Genomic DNA, 23,506 nt, shown 5'->3' on the forward strand with positions numbered 1-23,506 from the left:
GTATTTTTGCTTTGCTGGTCCGAGTTTTTTCATTTTGTAGTCTATACATTTGCCAGTGTTTCTGGTAGATTGTCGCAGTAACTTGAGTAGCTTTTGTTGCATTAAACAAAGTTAGACAACTCAGAGAAAAGATTAGTCTTTTCAGTAGCTCTTCATCTCCTAGCCAAAGTAAAAATCTTGTCGAGTTCCGGGCAGGCAAAATGATGATGAGGGGAAACATAATACACCCTGATAAGAGGAAAGGTCTTGTTTATGTTCACCAGTCCAGCGATTCGTTGATCCATTTCTGCTGGAAAGATCGCCAATCTGGAAATGTTGAAGATGTATGTTGGAACATTTGTTCCTTGTTAAGTAAACTTCATAACAATTTTTTTTTATGTTTAGGATTGGATCATTTTCCCTTATGAATGTGAGTTTGTTCGAGTACCTCAGTGTACCACTGGACGGGTTTTTTTCTCGAAATTTAAGTTTTTCAACATGAAACTCATCTTTGGGATGCAGGTAATTATCTTTAAGTTATCAGAGAATCATTCTTTTTTAATTCAAAATGGTTTGCAGGAGCCTAATACTGACCAGGATGAAACCTACAGTCAGAAGGTTAACGAATACCTGAATAACCCACCCACTCCAGGATCCCAACAAGATTTGCAGAGCTTGCTCAGTTCAATGTCCCGACAGCAACTGATAAAGTTGTTTGGAAATGTGGGTGAGGTGTCATGCCTGTCATCTCTTCTAATTCCGTCTGATGGGTATCAAATTTAAAGAAATGTTTTTTTAAGTTAGGTTAATTACAAATTTTCTATTGTCAGCAACATGCTTAGTGGTTCAAGCCGTTCGAGCGATGCTACATTTGACTCAGCTTCTCAGGCTCGTTCGGCTGCAGCTATCTCTGCTGCTACTACGTCCAGTTTCGCAAACGTTGTAGTAATCTGCCAGCGACTCCATTATTCACTGGAGTGCCTTCTCTAGGCAATTTGACGAATGATCAGCGAATCCTTTCAGGAATTCAAGTATTAGATTCGCCTCTGGGAAGACCCCAAAAACCGTCCGGTATTCTAAATCATTTCATGATAAATATCATTATTCTGATTATCTCATCTATGGATTTATGAATGTATTAGATTTTTCAGACGGCTTGAGCCTGGATGTCGTTCATGCTATTCTAAAAAAACTGACTTAGTGCGCCAACTACGTGATTGTTTGTTTCCTTCGGACCAGGCTAGCAAGGGCGTTACCGCTTCCATGGTTCATGATACGGTTCAGTCACCCCAACTTGGCCAGGTAAACGTCTATGCTGAAATACTTAATTAATTAAGTTGGTTGCACAATTCTTATTGAATGTTAGAGTGGGATCTACCAAGTTTAACGTTTTACTGAATGTTCTTTTTTAGTCTGTGGGTCTGTCGGTGCCAGCGACTCCATCATCCACTGGAGTGCCTTCTCTAGGCAATTTGACGAATGATCAGCAAATCCTTTCAGGAATTCAAGTATTAGATTCGCCTCTGGAAAGACCCGAAAAACCGTCCGGTATGCTAAATCATTTCATGATTAATTTCATTATTCTCTATGGATTTCTGAATGTATTAGATTTGTCATATGGCTTGAGCCTGAATGCCATTCATGCTATTCTAAAAAAACCCGACTTAGTGCGCCAACTACGTGATTGTTTGTTTCCTTCGGACCAGGCTAGCAAGGGCGTTACCGCTTCCATGGTTCAAGATACAGTTCAGTCACCCCAACTTGGCCAGGTAAACGTCTATGCTGAAATACTAAGTTATTTAAGTTGGTTGCACAATTCTTATTGAATGTTAGAGTGGGATCTACCAAGTTTAATGTTTTACCGAATGTTCTTTTTTAGTCTGTGATTGCTAGGAGGACTTCAAAAGTCGAGAAAATGTTATCAGACCCTAATTCCTCCATGCAATCAAGGGAACCTATTGAAGATGTCATGTAGGTTTACGAAGATGATTGCATTTTCCAAAGAGAAGTTACCTTTGTACCCGGCCTTTATCAAATCTTTGATGAACTTCTCGTCAATGCAGCTGATAACAAAATCAAAGACATCAGCATGGATACCATTCGAGTAGACATTGATCTGTAAGCTTAACTATTTGTTGATGCGTTGTCAGTTTTTCTATAAATTGTGGTTTCTTCTTCATACAGGAAATCGAACATCATTAAGATATTTTACAATGGAGAAGGAATTCCCGTTGTATAAAAGGAAGAGGCGAAGATGTATGTTCCTACATCTCTCGTCTCTAATTTTTTGCTCATTGCATCCTTCCTTTAACATCTGCGACGAAGAAGAAGAAATCACTGGCTATCGGAACTGTTTTGGTGCAAAAATTGCCAACATGTTCAGTACTTCCTTTGTATTGGAAATAGCATCCAAAGAACAGGGTCAACGATTCAAACAGGAATGGCTTACCAACATGACAAGAGATAAAATTCCCGAAATTCTTACCTACTCTGGATCCAGTTTTACTGAAATAACCTTTTCCCTCGATTTGGAAAAATTTAAAGGAAATATCATCTTCTAGTATTTTATTAATTTAAAAAATTTCATTTATGTCTTTAGATGGATGCTCTGAATCGAGACATTTTGGCTGTTTTCTCCCGGCGAGCTGTTGAAATTGCGGCATGCACTCGTGGAGTGAAGGTATAAGAGCGCTTCATTGCTTCCCGCAGACTCCTCGCTGCGACACATATTTGCGATGTGGTGGAGATCTGGCGGGGGATTGATGGCCAATAACTTGCGACGCGTCTCAGGGTCACTAATTCCCGAGATAACCCGTGTAACGAATCGAGAATCGTGACACTATGGACATAAATTGACCCCCGTGGCGATCTGGTGGAGACGCATGTAGAACTCGTCGAAAGATTCACCTACCGCCTGGCGACACTCTTCAAACTCAACTCGATCAATGCCGATGCTGCGCTTAGCACGAAGGTGAGCGTAGATGGAATCCAAGATGGCCTCCGGGGTTGTGGTGGCTTCGTCGTAGGAACCCAAGGTCATTTCCACCGTGTGTAGCATTTGAGTGGATAACGCCGATTTCAAAGCAGCAGATTGAGTGGGTATGGGGTGGTCGTCCAATTGTTCCAGACGACAGTAAGCCTGCCAATGGAGGCGCCATGTCGAGAAATTCCGCAAGGAAATATCATGTTTCATCTTTCAAAATTTGGAGGGGTCACGCGACGATGGGAATGGGGCAAAACGGGGGGCGGGCCGCCTGGTACACTAGCAGTTGACGATGTTGTTGGGACAGATCCGGTTCCCGAGAGCGGGGGAACGGAAACACTAGCAGGAGGAGCAGCTGCCAACCGCCCCACCTGGTCGGCCAGCAAACACAACGAACGTTCGAGAGAGTCGAAACGTTCGTCCGAAAAAATGCCTGGAGGCGACATGGTGGATGCCCTGCCAGGCGTCACTGAAGATTGGGGGGTCGATGGAGTGGTAAAAGGAAAACCGGGTGCCACCCCCCGGCCACGAGATGGGGTCCCCATGGGTCGGTTGAAATCGGTTTCTCGATAAAGAAAATAAATGGTTTCCAACACACAGAATTGGGGCGAACAATAAAACACAAGAACGGACGAGAAAACACAACTTCAGGCGAGGGCGTAAAGTTAGAATACCAACTGCACCATGTTTAGTCTGAATTGAATGTATTTCGAATCACATAGACGAAATTAGGCACAAGGGCAGAGCCAATACTCTCATGTCTATTGTGTAGCCCGGACTCAAGACGACTAACTCGTAGGGAGAGACATTGGCATCGTTGCCATACTTGATGGATACCCAACAAGAAGGAAATTTTCTTTCCCCGACTATTCTTGCAGCAACGTGTTTCACGCGAAGTTCATAAATTTAGTGCTTGCAAGCTAGTCACAGTACCGTACGACCCAAGATAGACTTGATAGCTCTGTAGTTTGGACCTAACGGGAAGGGTTTTTCCTTAGAGGTATTAAGTCCCTTATTTTAAAGATGGAAACGAGATGGCAGAATGATGTGAACAAAGGCATGAAAGGGCCAATGCTCAAAGAGACAGCTTTCAACAACGTTTGGGAAACGAAAAAAGGCAGCTGAGAGATAGGAGCCTATAACACTTTTCGCCGGCATTGATTGCATTGTCTATTTAAACATAATTACTTACACCAAAATAAAAACGTTCAACATTTCTTCCAAGTTATACAGCAAATATAGTGATACAAAATATAAAAGATATTAAATTGCATAAGATAAAAAAATGCAATAAAAAAAGAAAATACTTTTTATTGGTGCCGAAAAGGGATAAGGTTAATGCAGTTGACGCTTTAATTAAAATGGGAAGGATGTGTATTTATATAGGATGCCGAACTCGACGAAACTGCTGGGCCGAAAAAAATTGCCGAAACTGGCGGACACCATTTCTTTAATTGTTCGTTGCAATTTAGTCGTAAATCCGAATAAGGCTTCCACGTGTTGTCAGCATCGTCGTAACCTATTCATTTAACTAAGTACATAGTTTTTTATCCATAGTACTAAAACAAAATTTCGTTATCCATTAATCACCAATTAACATTCACAAATTAATCAATAATCAGGGAGAATCCCCAGCAAGACGAAAGATACCAAGAAGAGTTTATGCCTGTTGACCAAGTTCGGAAGAAGATGATTAACATCTGCATCGACGAAATGGTAAAAGGCGAGGCTAACGAATTTCAGATGGACAAATTCGACTGTAAGATGCTGAGCGATGATTTTTTTTATCAAAATAGTTTTCGATAGTTTTATTTTCTTTATTCTGCAGACCAGTCTGAATCTGTGAATCAGATGGCTTCTGTCGATAGTGATGCAGCTTCAAACTCAGAAGAACGCTGCGAAAAAATAGGTGTGTGAGTACATTAATCTTAAATGTTTAGCTTAATTTCCTCGTTAGCTAAATAATAAAATGTCTATATCAGTGAGAAAGATGCTGCAGGTACTTCTAGTGCCAATGCCAATCGTGGTAACAAAGCTAGTGCTGGCAACCATCTGCCATGGAAACCAGAAGAAAAGATGCAACTCCATATAGTGTGTATGTACCATATAAATGCCTAATTGGATGTCACAATAACATTGTGATCGAGTTCAACAGCACTTTGAAAAATGCCAGAAGACATGTCGCTGTAAGTGTACAAGACTACTACATTATTCCTTTGAAATACTAACTCCCTTTTTTCTGAACAGACATTCCACAATGTATTATTGCCTGAGTTTAACGCTTCATTCACTCTTGGAAGACAATCTTCCAATGTTGATGGCAAACAGTTGCTCGTGGCTACAATGGATAAACACCTGGTGAATAAACAACAATTCTCCATCCACAATTACACCGATTGTTACGCAGTCTCAACTTGATGACCAGATAATGGTAGGCACTAGCCAGTAGGAACTAGGGACTTAGGGAGTAGTCTAATTATGAATGATCAAAAGGTTGCTTTCTTTTGTCAGTCTTGACTTTTAATTCATTTCCTTTGTTTCACGACTATATAATTTAAGATACACTTCCTCTGAGTGGAGTAGAAAAGTCGGATTTTTTAAACTTTTAAAGATGTTTTACAGAAAAACTGAAAGAGAAGTAATCCAATACAAAGACAGCTCTCATCATGGCACTACAGAATTTTTTGTATGTATGTGCCACTGCGAATATGTGGTCGTCACGCAAACGAAGTTTTACCGGCATGACAGTAAACCGACAACGGGTCAAATTTTCTCAAGGCTTTCAGAGTATTCGGGCAAACTACGAAAGAGCAAGAACTATCCGAAAATTCAGAAGATTGTGAAAAAGAAATCTGCGAAGAGGACGACTCGTTTATTTATATCGATATTGACAAAATTGAAAGCGAATCGGACTTACCTGAAGATATAAACATCAATGAAAATCAAGGATATAAGATCAAGTTACCACCTCACATGAAGTATCCTTGTCATATTCTCAATCTTATTGCAAAAACTGACGTCCACAAGATAGAAAATGCGTTGTTTAAAAGGACGATTGAAAACCATGCAAAACTGCGCGATTTCTCTCCAAATTCCGCATTTGATACACCCCTGATTCCACTGAACCATTATTCATGCAATTGAAAACACTTTATAATTAAAATGACAATAACAATTTTGAAATACACATACAGTACTGCATTTCAAACAATACAAATGAGAACGAGCAATTTTTTTGCTCGCCAAGAGAGTCTCCGATAAATGGTGACACACAGGACCCAGAGTAGATGCAACGTTTTTTTGGTACATGTCACCTTATTTAAGAACCTTCGTCACAAAGTTAATTACATTTCGTTACATATATACCTTTCGTCAGAAGTAATTTAAGCGACAAGTACCTTCCGTCACAAAAACTTTTCATTTCCACCACTAGTACCTTCCGTCGTAAGTACTTTTCATTTTTTACGTTATAATTATAACTATTTATGTCATTATTATGTACATCCATATTGTTTTCGTCTGGGTGCTGATTCCATTTGAAAACGACCAAAACCTGTGGCGACTATCTCGCGGATTTGATTGCCACTAGCCTTTTTTATCTGTAATAATAAGAAAAAACTAGTTTTAAGACTTGCGACAAAATCAAAGTTTGCTTCACTTGGGGGCGCGGATTAGAAAATTGTAAAAACGACAAAATTTAATTTGATAAAAGATTAGAACTTCATTTGGAAGATCCAAACAGACATCCGAGCCTATCTCGAAGCATCCCAAGCACCTAACAATTCCTATCATTACTGTTACCCACCTCTGTCTAGTGCTGTCTTCTCCTTTCTTCCTGTGAGAGAATTTCAAATTAATTCTTTAATAATGTAATCTCCAAACAAAACTTCACCTCTGGACCCGATTCCCACCTTCCTCCTTAAGGAACTAGCCGATATAATATATATTCCACTTTCTCTAATTGTGAATGATTCACTATCCTCTGGAGTCTTTCCTTATGCACTGAAACATGCCATAGCTATTCCTCTTCTTAAAAAGCCAAATCTTGATCAGAATTACATGACAAAATATTGTCCTGTATATTGCCTCGTATCTTTTGTACACACTTATAGAACGTAGCACTTCCCCACTAATGTCATCCTATCTGTGAACAAATTCTTTACATGTCCCTCGGCAGGCTGCTTACAGGGATTTCTACTCTACTGAAACGGCCCTACTTAAAGTTGAAAACGATATTTGCTTTTATCTGACCCTCAAAACATTGGATGCTACCAAGGCCTTGATCACTACTGACTATCTAAAGAAGTGGTCAGATAATGTGGAGAATTACTTGAAGTTAGATGTTGTTCCCATGTGCAATTCCGTCGTAGATATCTGTTGATAATTTGTTGCCACATACCTTCACCAAAACCTCCACAGTTCGTAGCTTTCCCACAGCACATCATTATTTTTGGAAATTTTCAAGTTCATTTCCTCGAATCTTCTTATGATTTTAGGGATAGAAACTTGGAGTCAATTTTAACAGATCCTGCTAGGTGCTTCAATTCGGACGAAACTTTTGTCCTCGTTTCCCCTGGCAAAGAAAAAGTCTTGGCTCCCACAAGAACAAAGGACGTTTATCTTGTGCACAAAAGTTCTGTAAAATCTGGAGTTTCTGTTTTAGCGACGTTTTTTATTTCCAGTTGGATTTTGTATTCTTTCATCATCTATCCGTACGAACGGTCTCAACGATGGATGGATAAGAACAACATGCCACCCGGAATCAAATCTTTTTTTACGAAAAAAGTGTGGATGACAGTCGATGCTTTTTGTTTTTTGGCTGCTTAATCAATTCCTACCGAACTGAAGGGCAAGCAGGTCCCGTCGTTTTATTTATCGATGGTCATCGTAGCCACACCAACATACGAATTACTGATATTTCCTTCGAAAACGACATTGTTTTGATCTGCTCCCCCCCCCCGAATACCACTCACATACTGCAGCCGTGTGACGTTGCTTTATTTAAGCCATTAAAAAACAGTGGAGAAGTAAAGTAAGTGAGTGAATGATCAAGCATTAACAGAATAAAGTCACTATTAAACATGTGGAACGACTACTTCACGAAGTCCGGCAAAATTTGCCACTGAAATATGGCAAAATGGTTTAAGGGATTGTGGTTTGTTTCCATGGAACCCTGCGGCTGTGAGGTAACTTTAATTTCAGTTTTATTTAAAGAAATCAGTTCAAGATTCTTCTATTCTTTAGAATTACCAAATGTATTTCTACGACGGGTTCAAAGAGCGACTTATTCTTGACACACGCTTGCGCTTGACCCTTGACAGCAACAGCTTGCGAACTTGGACTGGGTGGCAACTCCAATTTTCTCTATCACATCCCAGGTTCAATTCCCTCTTTGCTTCTTTCCCGTTTCAATATTTATTGTGTTTTCTTTTAATTTAGACATCAGTTGAAGTTTGTGTCAGCAAAGTTTCAGTTTCACACATTCAAAAATTATTTTGTGTCGTGCTTGACCCTTGACAGCAACAGCTTGCGAACTTGGACTGGCTGGCAACCCTAATTTTCTCTATCACATCCCAGGTACAATTCCCTCTTTGCTTCTTTCCCGTTTCAATATTTATTTTATTTATTAGTTTCAATATTTATTATTTATTAGTGATTCCCAAAATGAAAGTCAAATAGAGACTGATCAAAATAATAACTTCCTTTCAAGGTCAGTCAAGTTTTCTGCATTTTCTGGACGAAATTTGTCTTCCCTCAACAGATCGACTTCTTTAGCTGAATCCTAAGCTGAATTTGAAACCTCGCTGTCAGCTGTTGAGATAGATCAGTTCGTTTGTATTCTTGAACAAGAGGAAAGCTCAGCAGATGCAACCCATTAGGATAATCATAGTGAGATTCTAAAGATCTAAAGAAGTATGGAAAGTGCTGTCGTCATGGCTAAGAATTGTTTGGTTTTTAGGGATTCGCAGTATACGTTTCGGATTTCGTCATTTAATTGATTAGAAATTTCTACGAATGAACCGCATGTATATTGGTGATGGCTTGCCTCATCAATAATTTCTGGTCCATCTGCTTGGAAGGTGTTCATTTCCATGAATTTCCATTGCGGATAGAACAGTTCGTTTCTGTCTTTGCAATCGATAAGGTTGGGAATCGCATCGTTGTTTCGTCTGTTATGATGGGATACGCTAAGAGATAATGTTTAGTGATGTTGTTCGTTTTGGTTTTTTCTGAATTAATCCAAAGGAGTCCAGTGGAGCTTTTGTAGTTCCATTTTTGAGTTTTAGCTATTTGTAGTTGACAGTTTCTGTAAATAATATTAAGGTTGGATGTTCTGACTGTAACGCAAGAGTCTTGATTGGATCTAGGAATGAGTCTTTTTTCTAGATATAAAAATTGAACGGCATTTTCTGAGTCGCAGTTTACTGCTCTCAGAATTTTGTTTCCTGATTCGGGCTTGCCTAAACAAAGGTTGGTTCTATCGTTTAGAATGTAAGTGCTGGTAAAGTTATGACCTTGTTCGGAGTGAGTTGAGATGGTGTGATTGATTTTATCTACTGGGGTGCGGGAATATCGGATAAAAATATCTTCAATTCCTTTAACTTTAAAAGAGTAATTAAAATTACAAATTTTTTCTACTGTACCGTTAATAATAAATTCAAGTTGATTTTTAATGTCTTTAATGTGTTGAGTTTCTGGATTTTCTGCGTCACATAGTAAAGCTCTACTTTGTCGAATGACTTTGTAGCTGCAATGAGGGGATCGTGATTTGGGCTTGTTCCATAAAAAAATTAAGTGACCTTTGTGGAGTAAGGTATCATTATTTGACTGAGGATTGGGATTTAAAATACCAAAAGGGAGATTTGATCGGGCAATTAGTGCAGTCTTGTGTTACATTGAATTCTTCAATATCACAAATCAATATTTTGTGAACAGCTCAGTCGTCCACACATTCATTTACTATTTCTTCGAACTAAACTAATTCTTTGCGTCACATATGTCGTAAGTAATTAATTCAGCCTGCAATTAGAATTAAATATTATTTATTGTTGTGTGCATAAAATGTTTACCTTTCCTTTCTCTATTTCAGAAGATGGCAGATCTTGCAGTGGCAGGAGATGTGGAAGTTACTGCTGATGAGCCGAAGAGAGACAATCACATTGAAACTAATGGTAATGTGGTCAACACCAAACAGCAGCAACAACTGCTCGAAGAACAGCAAGATTCTGTAGAGAAATATGGTGGGGATACTGTCATTAATGTGGATACAACTGTGCGAATGATCAGAAGCCAAAGGATGCACCTGCACTTACACCTGTCAAAGATGTGGACTCGTCTAAACAAGAAGAGTCGAAACAGAAAACAAAAATTAATAAGCAGCAACAACAACAGCAACAACAACAGCAGCAGCAACAACCACTGCTAGTGCTAGGTCTAGATGAGCCGATCACATCCTTGGTCAAAATTCAAATATTGATTTTGATTGAACTACTGGTAAACATTGTAATGGATTTCACTGCTCGGAGTCTTTCTCCAGTTGATTGTTTGTGACTGGTTTTTTTTTGTTGTTGCTCCGGGGGTTTGGGGGCTGTTGTGTTTTATTGTTTACATTAACCTGGATGTTATGACTAACAGGGTTCTATTCCATCGACTGGCATTTGCAGCCTATTTTTTGGCCTAGTTCACCTGTTCTTCAAATTTTTACACGATACTCTTCTTGGGAGGGGTTGGCTGTATCTTATAGCCAAAAAAAGCCCTATAGTTCTGTAACATTTTATCACCAGTGTTTACTGAATAAAAGTTTTTGGGGTGAATTTTTCCTGCTGAAACCAAATGTATTTGGTTATGAACAGCAACTTGAATAGGTTTAAATATTTAAATATTGTTACTGCTATTGGGTGTAACGTCGTAGCGCCAAAGATTCCAACATCAGCCTGTCAGTAGTGAGAATTGTCGAATGAATCAGTTTAAAAACTCATGCAGTTCAGAACCACCAGCCAAAAGAATGACGGAAAGCTTATGACGTGGCACCATGTTGTTACTTAACCCCACCTTTTATCATGTCAAGTCAGATAACAGACATCACGACCACCAAGCACGAAAAAGGCGTTTTCTCAACACTGGCTGCACCGTATCAAGCGTAATTCGAAACACCAGATCCTTTCAGTTGAAATGACTACACTGTGTGAACGTGGTCTTAGGCGAACAACACAACATCGGGTAACCGATCCAAAGTCTTGATAGGTTTTATACGTAGTTTTGCACATTGTCAGACGAAGACCAATAACCAACATTTACGTAATTACAGCCTCAAATAGCAGGAAACCAAATGCAATACTATCTACCATTATCTTTGGAGCAACAGAGAGCGGACGGCGATCCATAGACGTGGGGAGACTTCTAGGATATGCGAGTCTTATTGATGGCGTGGATCACGGTTTCCACTACACACGCTTGCATAGTGTAGGTTACGCGTTTTGGGGTTCAGTAAGTCAATGTTCTTGTAAACGTTCGATAACGACACAACATGTGGTGCCGCTATCACATTACGGCAACTAATTTTTTTTTTAAATCGCTACATTTCCAATTAAACAGTTTGTGCTAGTTCAATTTGTTTTTTTAACCTCTGCTTTCCATCGCTTCAAACTGAAAGTGGCGTTTACACCATTTCGAATGGCAACAGGCAAATTATTGCTTAACATCCGGTATAAGAAGACATTAAAGTGCCTTTCACATTCTTAACGTGGGGTGTAGTTAGCGACCACAGGAAGGGAAAACAAATTGCTTTTGATGTGTTGGAACTGACAAGTTGCAAACTGAAGTCAACTCTTACTTTTCATTAGTCATTGTCACTACAGTCACATTCATCGCGGTATCACAAACAACAACAAGGAAGAAAAATCCGATTATATTATACCACTTGTATCGCTTTGAGCTGTAACAGAACACTTGGTGTAGTTCACACTTTTTAATGAAAACATTTATTTGAAATGGCTACTGCATTTGGCGTTATTTCTCTAAAATAGTTTGTGCCCAAATTGCAATTTCAGCGTCGCACGCTCATTTCGTTCGCCTAAACCTGAAGCACACCCACCTTAAAATAATTATTTTACAGTTTCAATATGTATTTCAATTTTTCAACATATATTTGTAACATCGTGTTGTTTCTATAATAATTTTTGGTTGTTTTTTTATTTGTTTTGTTGCTGAGTTTTCGCGTGCATTATCTCCGGCAGCAGGACAGTTGTTTCAATTAGAAGTATTGCTCGACACTGGCACGCCGTAAATGTATGATTGCTTTTCGAAAACGCCTTACAATTTTGTGGAATAATTTTAAATCTGCTATTGTCTTGTAAGTTCTTTTTGAAGCCTTTCGTTGCGTCGCCGCATTCTTATTTCATGTTACCACAAGAGTTGGACAGATTTTCTTTACGACGGATATGTATTGTGTGTTTCACAGGTGTTGGACTTTAGTCGAGATCTTTGCTGAGGAGAGCAACGCGGGAAGTGATGTCGTCGATGACGCCGTTAATCCTAAAAACAATGCACTAACACTAGGGAACGGATAACTGACGAAGGTCCACCAAGGTGCCCAACTGCACTACAACAACGCGTTGGCGGACATTCTGTCGGAGACGCTCAACATTGGCGGCTTGCCCAACCTCTGACAACAATTTCACCCTTGTGCACGTTCAAGTAGGTCTTGACAATCGAGTGGCAAGAGTCGCCGTCGGCAGTCTTTTCTACAAATGCCATTGTCCAACAACCTATAATCGCGAGGCTGTTGCTTTTCTTTGTAACAATAATCACTCCAGCAACAACCAACGCATCTAGAGTTTCCTAGCATTTCTGCGTTGGTTTGGCATTTTTAGTGAGAGAGTCGTAGTAGCAAAAGATTTAGCAAAAGGAATTGCCAAGCTCATCACTTGAGAGTCATTGGAAGCAGACCTCGTTTAACTCTCGCTATTGCTGTCGATAGTTCGCCAGTAGTGAACAACCTGCAAAGTGAACTGTGACTCTCACGGGCCACTTGGCTTTTAACCAATTTTTTTTACTGGAGCTCTCCTATGGCTAGGGGTCGTCTAACGCGTACTAGGTAAGTCATGTTGTCTATTGTGTGCTGTTTGACTAGCTTTATTTCATATAAATAGTGCAGTGCTCTTGCTATTGCGTGTGTGTATGTGGGATTAGATTACGTCTAGTGGTTTACGTTTTCTACAAATTGCTCCATTGCGTTTGGTTGTCCCCGTTTGCTAGTTTAAGCCATTGTGTCTTTGTGTTGTTTTTCACTCCATTACTCATTTAGGAGGAGGGAAGGGGTGGGGGAGGTAGGGCTTGAGTAATTTTTCACTCTTTGACGAATCCTGCTTGCGTAGCGTTAATTTCAATTATATATTTTTTTCATTTAGTACAGCTGTTAATTTCCACTTACACGTTAGTGAATGTCGAAAGGCCAATTGTCATTAACAAAACAAAGTTGTCTATCACTTATTTTCCTAACGTAATCATTGTAGTACACTTCCAGGTGTAGTAAGATAGAGAGTGGGAGCGTCATGTTGGAATTTATTCTGCTTATAGGTTTCATGCACATTTACGTTTTACTGTGTCGTTATCCATGTTATGGGATGGTCTTTGTTATCAATGCTCCGGTAGTAGTGGTTTTTTAAGTAATTTACAATAGATTAATGATAAAGCCCACGAAAAGTAAGTCACAGTGTCTAGGAAGGGAAATGTCACTACCTGTTTCTGGTGTAGTAAAGGATGGTTTGGCAAAGTCTCTTGCTTTCGCTAACCTGGGGGAGTCGGTGGACTTTGCATTTTGCTCTCGTATTGAGGGATCAGTTTCTCCGTTGTCAATTAGTTTGGGTGATCGCAGTAAACCTTTTCCGATACCAGTTCCATTAAAGGTTGGTGATCAATTTTTTATGTAGTAACAACTTTTACTTTATTAATGGTGTATTTATGTTTGACTATGTTGTAGCAAATTGGGAAAGTCAAGAAAACGTTAGGAGTCCTATCTAAAGATCGGACATTCTATGTGATTCATGGTTCTAAATTTGTTTCGTTGAACATGCCTGGAAGGGCATTGGAAACTCAAGTGTCTCAACAACTTCGTCTGCCTGATGGGATGCAAATTGCTGCGAACTGCAACTGTTTGCTTTTGTGTGAAAGTCGGAATTCCGACAGTTACAGCTTACCTTTGCCCTGGATCGAAGGAAAAATCGCTACAGCACTCCCTGTTGAAGGAGGGCATATGCATGGCATGTTACACGCCACATATCGTGAAAGAAAAAAAGTATTCGACAACTCTGGCAGCAGCGACAAATGTTGTTATCTCTCTACATTTTTTAACGGATGTGATCATGGTATCGAACACGTTTCATAGGGTTGCCAGCTGATTGTGGTATACGATATGTTATGGACAAACGTGACTACATCAATTCCAAACAATTTCCCTGTGTTCTATGGTTCACTGAAGGCTACTACGGAATTGTTTGAGCTTTGGCGTCATCATCTGTCATCGAAACCGCAGACGGAAATGGCTTCTGCAAAGGAGTTAATCGACAATATTTTTATCGTCATTCCCAAACACCGCTATTTTGATCCCAATTTCGGTTTTGGTGATTTATGTGGATGTGATCTTGAATTTGTAAACATGCTATTGAGTCGAAACTTCATCGACGTGCATCTTTCAACAGCATCAACTTCACGATTGCCTGAAGGTCAACGTAAAAGTATCTTGGCGTATCAGTCGGCTGTAACAATGACGAAATGAAAAGATGCCCATAGAAATATGGAGGACAGGATGACTACAATTGAATAGCGATTGCTATATCAAGTTCGTCATCACCGGTTCGTGTAAGTTTTTTAGAACGTTTAGCGATGTACTGTAAGATATGACGGATTATGGGCCGAAATGGCAATCCATCTGACCAGTCTTTGACTTACCAGTACATGGTTTGTGATCTCTGCCAATGGCGTTAAGGCACCCGCACCTTTGGCGGCGTGCCAAAAGTAAAAGTTACAATATACGTGCCTGTGCGCAGATTTCTTTTGAGCAACGCATAAGGAATCTTGCAGCTAGAACTATATGTTGCGAACAAAATTTTATAGACCAATAAATCAATCTATACGTGTTAATGTTTAGCAACGCTAGGTTTTCAATGTTTTACTGTGTTAATGAGGTACTCCTCTATGTCTTTAAATCCACATAACTCAGCTTTATAGATTGATGCATTCCTGCTGTCAATCTTTTGTAGGTTCTATCACCCACAATTTGAACGACGAGCTCATTCTCTCGGGATTTCTAAAATTTTAATGATATTTCAAGCAGACGAAAATACAACACTGCCAAATAAAAATATCTTATTATTAAGGAAAAAATATTTTAATCTGGCAATATTGCCTATGCAGCGCTGGCTCCGCTGTCGCTCCATCAACAAAGTAAGCGGTGGCAATATAAATATCCACTGCTTGAATTCTTAATTCTTTAATTTTTACTTAATTTTCCTTCGCATAACGGCAAATCTTCTGCTGGTATATTTTATCAACAAAAAGGTTAAAAATTGGGGCTTTTGAATTTTCATTGGAGATTTGGGATACTTTAGAATCAATTTTCTTAGAAGCGAATAACTAAAGGGAAAAACCAATTTTATTAAAATATTCATTGGGTTCTCAATTCTCATCAATCAAAATCAGAAAAAAAACTTCCTTTCCGATGCCTATGTTAACCGTTAGTCTTAAAACATATTTAAAATACCAATAGTATAGGTTTTTTCTTCCACTTCAAGTCTACAACACTACAATATTTTAAAGCTTAAAGCACGATATAATAGGAAAGGTACACTCTCGCGCTATCCCAGTCTCTTGGAAGAAACGGCGGGTGTTCATTAAAGGGTCCCAAGATTCCCCGCCAGGTTCGCTAGGTTAGTAGGCCCCTCGCCTCTCGGGGGGTATAGCAAAAATAGGGATTTTTCGTTCTTAATCATGTAAAATTATTAATCAATGTGGCCAGAAATTGATTTCATTTTAGCTTTATTTCATTCCCTATCCTTTAATACCTAATTTATGTAGATTATGCAATTGTGTATATGTTGAATTTGTGATTGAAATTCGCATTTTTTTTATTTACGCCAAAAAAATCAAATCAAATGTATTTTTTATTACTTTTTTTGTTTATTCTATTTTAAAATATTAAATATGAATTTCAAAATATTAAAAATGAATTTTAAAATTCATTAAAATAGAATAAACAAGAATAACTCAGGGTTGTTAATATCGCCGTGATGAACGGATCACGGTCATCGGAAATAAAATTTTTTGTTCGAGCGATTATCGCGCGATAGATTTCAAAATCAGTATCGATCGATAATCGCGTTTTCACAACCGATGACGCGATAGCGATATTTTTTTTTAACTGCAGACTGCTTAAAAGTAGCATTAAGTTACAGCTGAAAATGGATGAGCACTTCAGTGGTGTATTCCCCCATGGCCCCATCCAAGTTTTTTAAAATACCACGGCCGAGCTGGTAAACAAAGTTTATTGTTAATATAGTTTTTCTGCCTTTGAAAAAAATATGCAAGAAAAGTATTTTCGAAATTTTTTTCGAAATTTTGAAACGTTGTAAAAAGTATTGGCGACTATCGGCGATTATCGCACCGATACTTTTTTGAGACTTCATCGTTCGATAGTCGGCAATAAAAAAAACACCAGTATCGCTATTGCAATCGGAAATACTTATTTTTTTAGATATTAACAACCCTGAGAATAAGTAATGAAAAATACATTTGATTTGATTTTTTTGGCGCAGGAGAAGGGGAGAAGGGGAAAAGTTTTCCCCTTCTCCTTTCAAAAAAGCCTATTTTATCTAATGTGCTACACTAAAAAAAAAATATCGCTAGGTCTATCGCTTTTTCTATCGCGCGATGAAAATGCGACACTTAACCGATGACTAGTTTTAAATCTATCACGCGATAATCGCAAGACCAATTACGAACTATTTTCGATGATGATTTCATCGATCATCACAGCGATACTAATATTAAGCCTGATTAAATAAATAACAATTTACTCACCATGACAACTAAATGCAATCATTTGTAAACGTTTAAACGTTGTAATTCCTCGTTGCTGTCCATTAGACCAACGGCTGACTTATTTTTATTTCAGATAACATTTCAAAATTTCATTATTATATGGCTAAAATTCGAACATCAGATACAAACACGGTCACAAAACAAAAAACCGTTTTTTTTTATATGAAATCATTCTCGTCTTACTCTTCTAGATTATGGTAAATTTTTTTAATGAGATTGGTCTGGTTACAAAGTTAATAATTATTCCTCCCCCATCCTCTTCCGGAAAGCGCGTTATGATCTTAGCTGATCTTAGGTTAAAGCAATTGATCAATACAAAAGTCCATTAATTAACCCGACCCGAGCTTAATCTCTGGCAATGAAATTGATACGCTTGTCGTTTTGGAAATTTCCCATCTAGCGGTAGATCTTGAATTTTGCTGTTTGAATGCATTAGTAGTTAAACCTTTCGACTACAGAGAGTGGCACAGTTGCGCAAAAAAATTAAAATCGAGGAAAAAATGTCTGGGGTGACTTAGAAAAGTATGACATGCCAAGTCAGGATTGATAGGTTCTTTAGGAAGTGATGGGGGGTCGAAAATTTTCAATTCGCCATCCAACATCTCATTAGCTGTCGCCATGTCGTTTCCGTCTAGCTGACGGAATGTCAAATGTTTTCCCTCCGTCTTTACTCAACCCGCAAAACCAGGGAAAAGGCATCTGTTAGTCTCGGAACGGATGGCGACACTTTTGCTATAACTTTTCTGTCAAGTAGAAATGTCGCTAAATTCTGCGCAGTTCTTCATCTAAATCTAGAATTTCGAAGAAATGTTCGCAAACGTGGACGTGCTATGTCTGGGTTTTTAAAACTTGATCTACTGCCAGAAAATTACAGGAAACCTAAAATTCAGGGGCGTCGTCCCGCGGATTATACTGCACATCGGATCTAAACTAAATAAACAAGCTGTCCTTCGTGTCCAACGCCCATGTCGACAACACTCATTTCTTTATTTGGAAGAGTAAAATGGCAACGGACTGTTTTACCTCGTCGGAAAACGGAGCGGGGCTGAATTAATCTATGCATCATGAAATATCGAAAAAATCCAGAATAAAAACTTTTGATTCAATCTTTTTTTTTAAATCGACCAAATTTTGTTTTTTCGAGATTTTCGAGGGTTCTAACCGTGTTCGCGCATAAACTCGACATTTGTAATGATTGTCACATTTTTCATGATCAAAATAAGCCATAACGGGGACTATCTATAATGTTCGATACCTTTTAAGGCAAAACATCTTTTGCATGACTTGATTACACGACTTTTACGTCTAGCTCCGAGTTCAAGGTAGAAAGCACTTGCGGTTGTCGTCGTTCCATTCTCCCTGTGTTGGACATTTTGAAATCTAGCCATCGGCTGATTACTTTGTGTGTATACGTGTGTATACCTGGCGTTTTCAATGGTGGCGCATTCATTTTTGGAAAGATGAATCGAATACACGAGATATCCCCCCCCCCCAAAAAAAAAAAAAAAATACAGCCAAATAGCTTCCTTGTTGGGAACGCTCTAATACCGTAACCAATTATGCAAAGCATATCATATCTGGCTTACCCTTCAAACTGGATAAAGACTTCTTCTCCATTCCAACCATTTTTTTGTTGGCTTTATTAACACTCAACTTTTCTTATTGGCTAATGTAACTTTTTTTTTAGGTTGACTCGGCAAATTTGCATCTGAATATATTCTTATTCATCTAGAACGCCGTAGAACTATTGCGTGCTGGATGTTAAAAAGTGTTGAGGAAGCGAGAGGGATATTCTTTCCCCCCGAGAACTAGGGAAAAGGACAGAAACAAACGGTTTTGTATTTCAATACTCTTGCGCCTTTACCGTACAATAAACGTTGCTGCTTTGAAGTTAAGAAATGTTTTAAAAATCTAAGTTGGGTATCATATTTCTCCGACAAAGAAGGGTGTGTGTGGTGGGAGGAGGAAATGCGGATGGGTTTCGGTGATTATCCAGATTGAATAAATAGAAAACCCGAGTGCGTTTTAGTCATTTGTTTTCAGCAGAACAGCTGCGCATAGCGACGACGTAGGAAATGGGCTGCGAATTTCGGTTGTCTGTCACGTGTGAAAACTCCTTTCATGCATCCGGTTGGGCGGAAGTATTCTACAAATAAAAATCAATTCTGATCAGAGCCGCCGTGTGTTTCATATTTTTGTAAATAACGAGAAACTTGGTTTTATTTTTCACAGCATTTATTTTAACTGGTTATTAATGCGAAAAAGCAAAAAGGACGAAATTGTGTAAACTGGGTATGAGACGAAGAAAATGAGTGTAGAAACCGAAATAGAACATGGGGCGCAAAATTGTGAACGTTAAAGATTTAAGTAACGCAATTTCAAATATCTGGCGGCTGACTTCGGCTGCCTTTCACGAGTGAAAATTCCCTTTCGGTTGACCACCACCCTATTCACTCCTGTTTCAGTCCCCAAAAATAAATATAGAAAAAAAAAAAAAAAGTTAAAGCCCGGTAATAAATAAATTCCCAAGGTAATTTCTACAGTCAAATAAGGACTTCACGGATATGGGATACTTTTGTTCAAAATCTGTCAACTCAAAACAATTTATAAGTATCACTGACCCTGTGGCGTGGCAAAATCGGCGAAATTCCATATCATTTCCCCGATTAGAAATCCCATTTCACGCAGTTGATCAAACGCCTTGAAGTTCTGCTCCATCAGGACCACTTGATAGTCTTCGGTCCAGACAACGGGAGGATCCTGAATCAAATGTCGTTTATTTATGGTAATGCTCCACCAGACTTTGTCTTTCAAATACCGTGTGCAGACCGGCGAGAGCTCCAGCACCATATTCGGTTACCAAAACCGGTTTCAGGTGTTTATCGTGCCAAGCTGTGACTTCTTTTACCATCTACACATCAAGGGGGGGGGGGGGGGGAACACGGTTTTTAGGCTAGTACTTTTTCTGCGCTTGAACAAAAAAAGAAGTACCTGGTAGGTGATGAGTTCACTATGACCCGTATCCGAGTACCAACCGAAATAACGATTGATGCAAATAACGTCCAGGAACTGAGCCTAAGAAAACCAGGAACAAAAAAAATTCAAACACAAATGATTAATAAAAACAAGTTTTCGGGTGACTAATTGATGGAACAGTCAGCCACTTGCAGCTAAGTCAGAAGCGTAGGATTGAGCCAAAACCATGGTCACAGGTCTTGCAAGATCCAGCGAACGGGTGTAATTAGAGACACGCCTAGAGACCGTGATAGAAAAAGGTGGGCAAATGTGAATAACATTTATCATCATCAGCACGCAAACCTGTGACCTTCGTTACGTGAATATCTACTGTGTACACAAGGAAACAAAAAAGCTACCAAGGAACTACTAATGAGCTAGATAGCTAGCTATAGCTACAGACTTATCTGATTAATTGACTTACGGCAACGTCTTGGTTGCTTGGTTTGTTCAAAACTAAAGTCACAGGCCTTGACGAATCTAGCCGATGGACTAATTGGACAACGGCACTATAGAAACAAAGTTAAAAAAAATTGCGCTGCTGGATTCCCACTCATCACAACGCAGGAATAAAAAAAGAATTTGCAAAATTACTCAAAGTAGTGCGCTGAAACTTCTTTTTGCGATTGCGGTTCGTTCCCAATTGACCACATGACGACTGCCGGGCGATTCTTGTCGCGCTGGATCAGTTCCTTCAAGGTTTGTTTGTGGGCTTCCAACAGATCATCATCGAAATTACTGCCAAACAATCATTCATTATTATATGCAAATTCTCGGTGATTTAATATGATATTAATGCAAGAAATATTTTACTCGAGCCCGACAGCTGGAACTTCGTCGATGACTAGAAATCCCTGCTGGTCGGCCAAATCCATGAGTTCCTCAGAGTAGGGATAGTGTGAAGTGCGGAACGAATTGGCTTCGATCCATCTCATCAGATTGTAGTCCTTCGTTAACGTGACTAAATCTAAACCACGGCCTCTTAACTGCGGTGAGAGGTTGAAGTTTAGTTAACATTTTTGGCCCGGATAAGAAAAAGAAAACTAGATAATATAACGTCAAAAATTTACGCTCGCGTCTTCGTGTCGGCCGAATCCTTTGAAATAAACGCTTTTCCCATTCAGGTAGACGCCAGTGGAATTCCACTGAATGAAGCGAATACCAAACGGAAGCCTGTAAACGTCACCCTCGACATTTTTGGCGTCGTTCCACAACTGGATCTTTTGGGGGTTACAAGATATGAAATATAAATTCGGAGCAAAAATGTTGTGTTCAAATAAAAAAAATAAAAAAACAAAAAAAAGACAAACAAATATTTGTAGGTTAAAACCTTGAGCGTGTAGAGGTAGCCGACAGACTCGTTCATTCCTCGGGGCCACCACAAATTTGGATTAGTAACACGAATTTCGCCTGTGAGGCCTTTTGACTGGGCTACAAGACGATCTCGGGAATCGTAAACTTCAGCAATGACCGAATAGGCGGCAATTTTAGAACCTCCCAGCTCAACCGAGTAGGACACAGTCCCCTCGGAATCCGAAACACTGGTGGTGTTGATCGTTATGTCGTCTATATAAGTTTTCGGGGTTGCAGACAAAATGACGGGACGGTGAATGCCAGCATAGTTGAAGAAATCTTCGGTAATAAAATTAACTGTTAGCTATTTGTTAGTCGATTAAAACAGTTTGAATGGATTGATACCGAAATTATACTGCTGCTCATAATAGCCTGAAAAAAATCCATTTATGGAATTATTAAATAACGTCTTCTAACTAAACTGCCCGATCGATGTTTTTTTTTACCTGCTGGGTATCGCTGGGAGTCATTATGATAAACAATTTTGCCTAATACGGTATTATAAAGTATGGGCATTCCCAATAAAAGAAACGAGTGATTTAACTTGGATAATTCTAGCATTTTCATATCAAATTATTTTCTAGATTACCCTGAGGAATAGTCCATGGAGTAAGAGTATCTGTATAACATAAAAGACTTAATTAAAATTATACAATTTCTGTCTAAATATAGATAAAATCATTAACTGTTGACAGCAACTGTAATGAAGTTTGGGTACCCAAACTTCAAATGGTCAGTGACTTCGACATCAAAAGGCAAATAACCTCCAGAGTGACTGGTTACTTCAACCCCATTGATCCACTGTCAAACACGGTGATATGAGATACTTGGAAGTAGAATGGGGAGGAAGTCATAAATCTGTCTTGATCTGCACTCACCACAATCGCAAAGTAGTTGACACTACCAAACCTGATGTTGACCCGTTGTGACTTCCAAGTCCTGGGCACAAAAAAATCTCTGTGATACCAAGCCCATCCAATGTGATCCCTAATATCCGAGTCTTGGGTGATGTCATTATAGCTAGAGGGTACTGGCATATCAATCACTTTTACAGCACACTAAGCAATTATTTGAAAAAAAGCAAAACGTTCAACTGCATCAGCATTTTGACATATATTCATGTGGATGATAAGACTTACATGTTGCAGAGCTGCCTGATACCATTTTTCTTCGAATCCTTTATTTTGTTCGGACCTGTTGGCGATCGCAAACTTCCAAATGCCGTCCAATGACAGGGTTTCTCGTGATTCCGATGGTCTGGGATAGAGGATTCCAGTTGCATGCATACCATTCACACAGAAGACGAGGATGGTCAACAAGATAGAAAAATGCATAGTCAAACGTGAGAGATTTCTTTTGACGCGTAAACAAAACGCAGTCGTGCGACAATTTAGCGAATCCTGTATCTCGACAACCTTCATTTCAAATTACGCCCCTCAACCGGATGACAGCTGAATGACAGCGGCCGGTTTGTTTTTGATTTCAACTTTTTCCTCCGTTGCCGAATTTTCCAAAATAAAATAAAATAAATAAAATTCACTTTTTTTATATCCATTTATTTAAAAAATTATACTGGACTTTCTTATTTTTTGTATCTAAACTAATAAAATACTTGGAAAACAGCAAAGTCTAATGTAAAGACCGTGTTCCAAAATTTTTATTATTTTTTACAGTTCTACTTGAATCACGTCAACGACAAACGGAGAGGGAATAAACTGGCTTGCAGCTTGCTGCTGGAAACGCACACACTATATCTTTGTCGTCGTTATCGCCGCTAAAAATCCCCCAAAAAATAAGTCGAGTAAAATCAAGCGTGTAATTAAAAAAGCCGCTGTGGCAGCATGTTTTTTTTTATATTTTTCTCTCTCTGTGTGCCCCTCACTCTCTCTCTCTCTCTGGATTTGTGTGTTGCAATAGATGTCGTTCAAAAAAAGCCAGTTTAGAAAAGAAAATGGGGAAAAAAAAACAAAATTCGAAGAAAAGGCCCAAATAAGGAGGACACATATGCTGACAGTGACGTTGACACGCACATCCCAGTTATTCCATGGCCAGGGTTTTTCTTAACTTCTTATCTCGTCT

The 23,506-nt window shown here is 39.0% G+C and overlaps 2 protein-coding genes across 5 annotated transcripts; one reads left to right on the forward strand and one right to left on the reverse strand.

Moving 5' to 3' along the window:
* The first annotated feature begins 200 nt into the window (after window positions 1-200).
* On the forward strand, window positions 201-2,218 carry LOC124198391 (proteasomal ubiquitin receptor ADRM1-like). Its single transcript, XM_046594222.1, has 9 exons — window positions 201-323; window positions 385-501; window positions 559-749; window positions 810-924; window positions 1,219-1,281; window positions 1,392-1,527; window positions 1,588-1,748; window positions 1,955-2,097; window positions 2,164-2,218. Exons 1-9 carry the CDS (start codon window positions 201-203, stop codon window positions 2,216-2,218), a joined length of 1,104 nt encoding a protein of 367 aa, XP_046450178.1.
* Window positions 2,219-18,878: 16,660 nt separating this feature from the next.
* On the reverse strand, window positions 18,879-23,140 carry LOC124197434 (beta-glucuronidase-like). 4 transcript variants are annotated; one of them, XM_046592886.1, is made up of 16 exons: window positions 23,040-23,140; window positions 22,567-22,937; window positions 22,306-22,485; window positions 22,114-22,228; window positions 22,017-22,046; window positions 21,874-21,915; window positions 21,773-21,799; window positions 21,405-21,706; window positions 21,145-21,294; window positions 20,888-21,060; window positions 20,669-20,812; window positions 20,499-20,583; window positions 20,051-20,134; window positions 19,878-19,970; window positions 19,681-19,819; window positions 19,277-19,515 (listed from the first exon to the last, which is right to left on the reverse strand). In XM_046592886.1, exons 2-16 carry the CDS (start codon window positions 22,846-22,848, stop codon window positions 19,415-19,417), a joined length of 1,947 nt encoding a protein of 648 aa, XP_046448842.1. In that variant the 5' UTR covers window positions 22,849-22,937; window positions 23,040-23,140; the 3' UTR covers window positions 19,277-19,414. The 4 variants fall into 4 exon arrangements, with proteins under 4 accessions (XP_046448840.1, XP_046448839.1, XP_046448842.1 ...); XM_046592885.1 differs by lacking the exon at window positions 20,499-20,583 and adding an exon at window positions 20,228-20,312 and having other exon boundaries at window positions 23,040-23,139; XM_046592884.1 differs by lacking the exons at window positions 19,277-19,515; window positions 20,499-20,583; window positions 23,040-23,140 and adding exons at window positions 18,879-19,205; window positions 20,228-20,312.
* Between the last annotated feature and the right edge of the window lie 366 nt (window positions 23,141-23,506).

This window comes from Daphnia pulex, chromosome 7 (assembly GCF_021134715.1).
Source record: "Daphnia pulex isolate KAP4 chromosome 7, ASM2113471v1".
In the NCBI taxonomy this organism is placed as follows: domain Eukaryota; kingdom Metazoa; phylum Arthropoda; class Branchiopoda; order Diplostraca; family Daphniidae; genus Daphnia; species Daphnia pulex.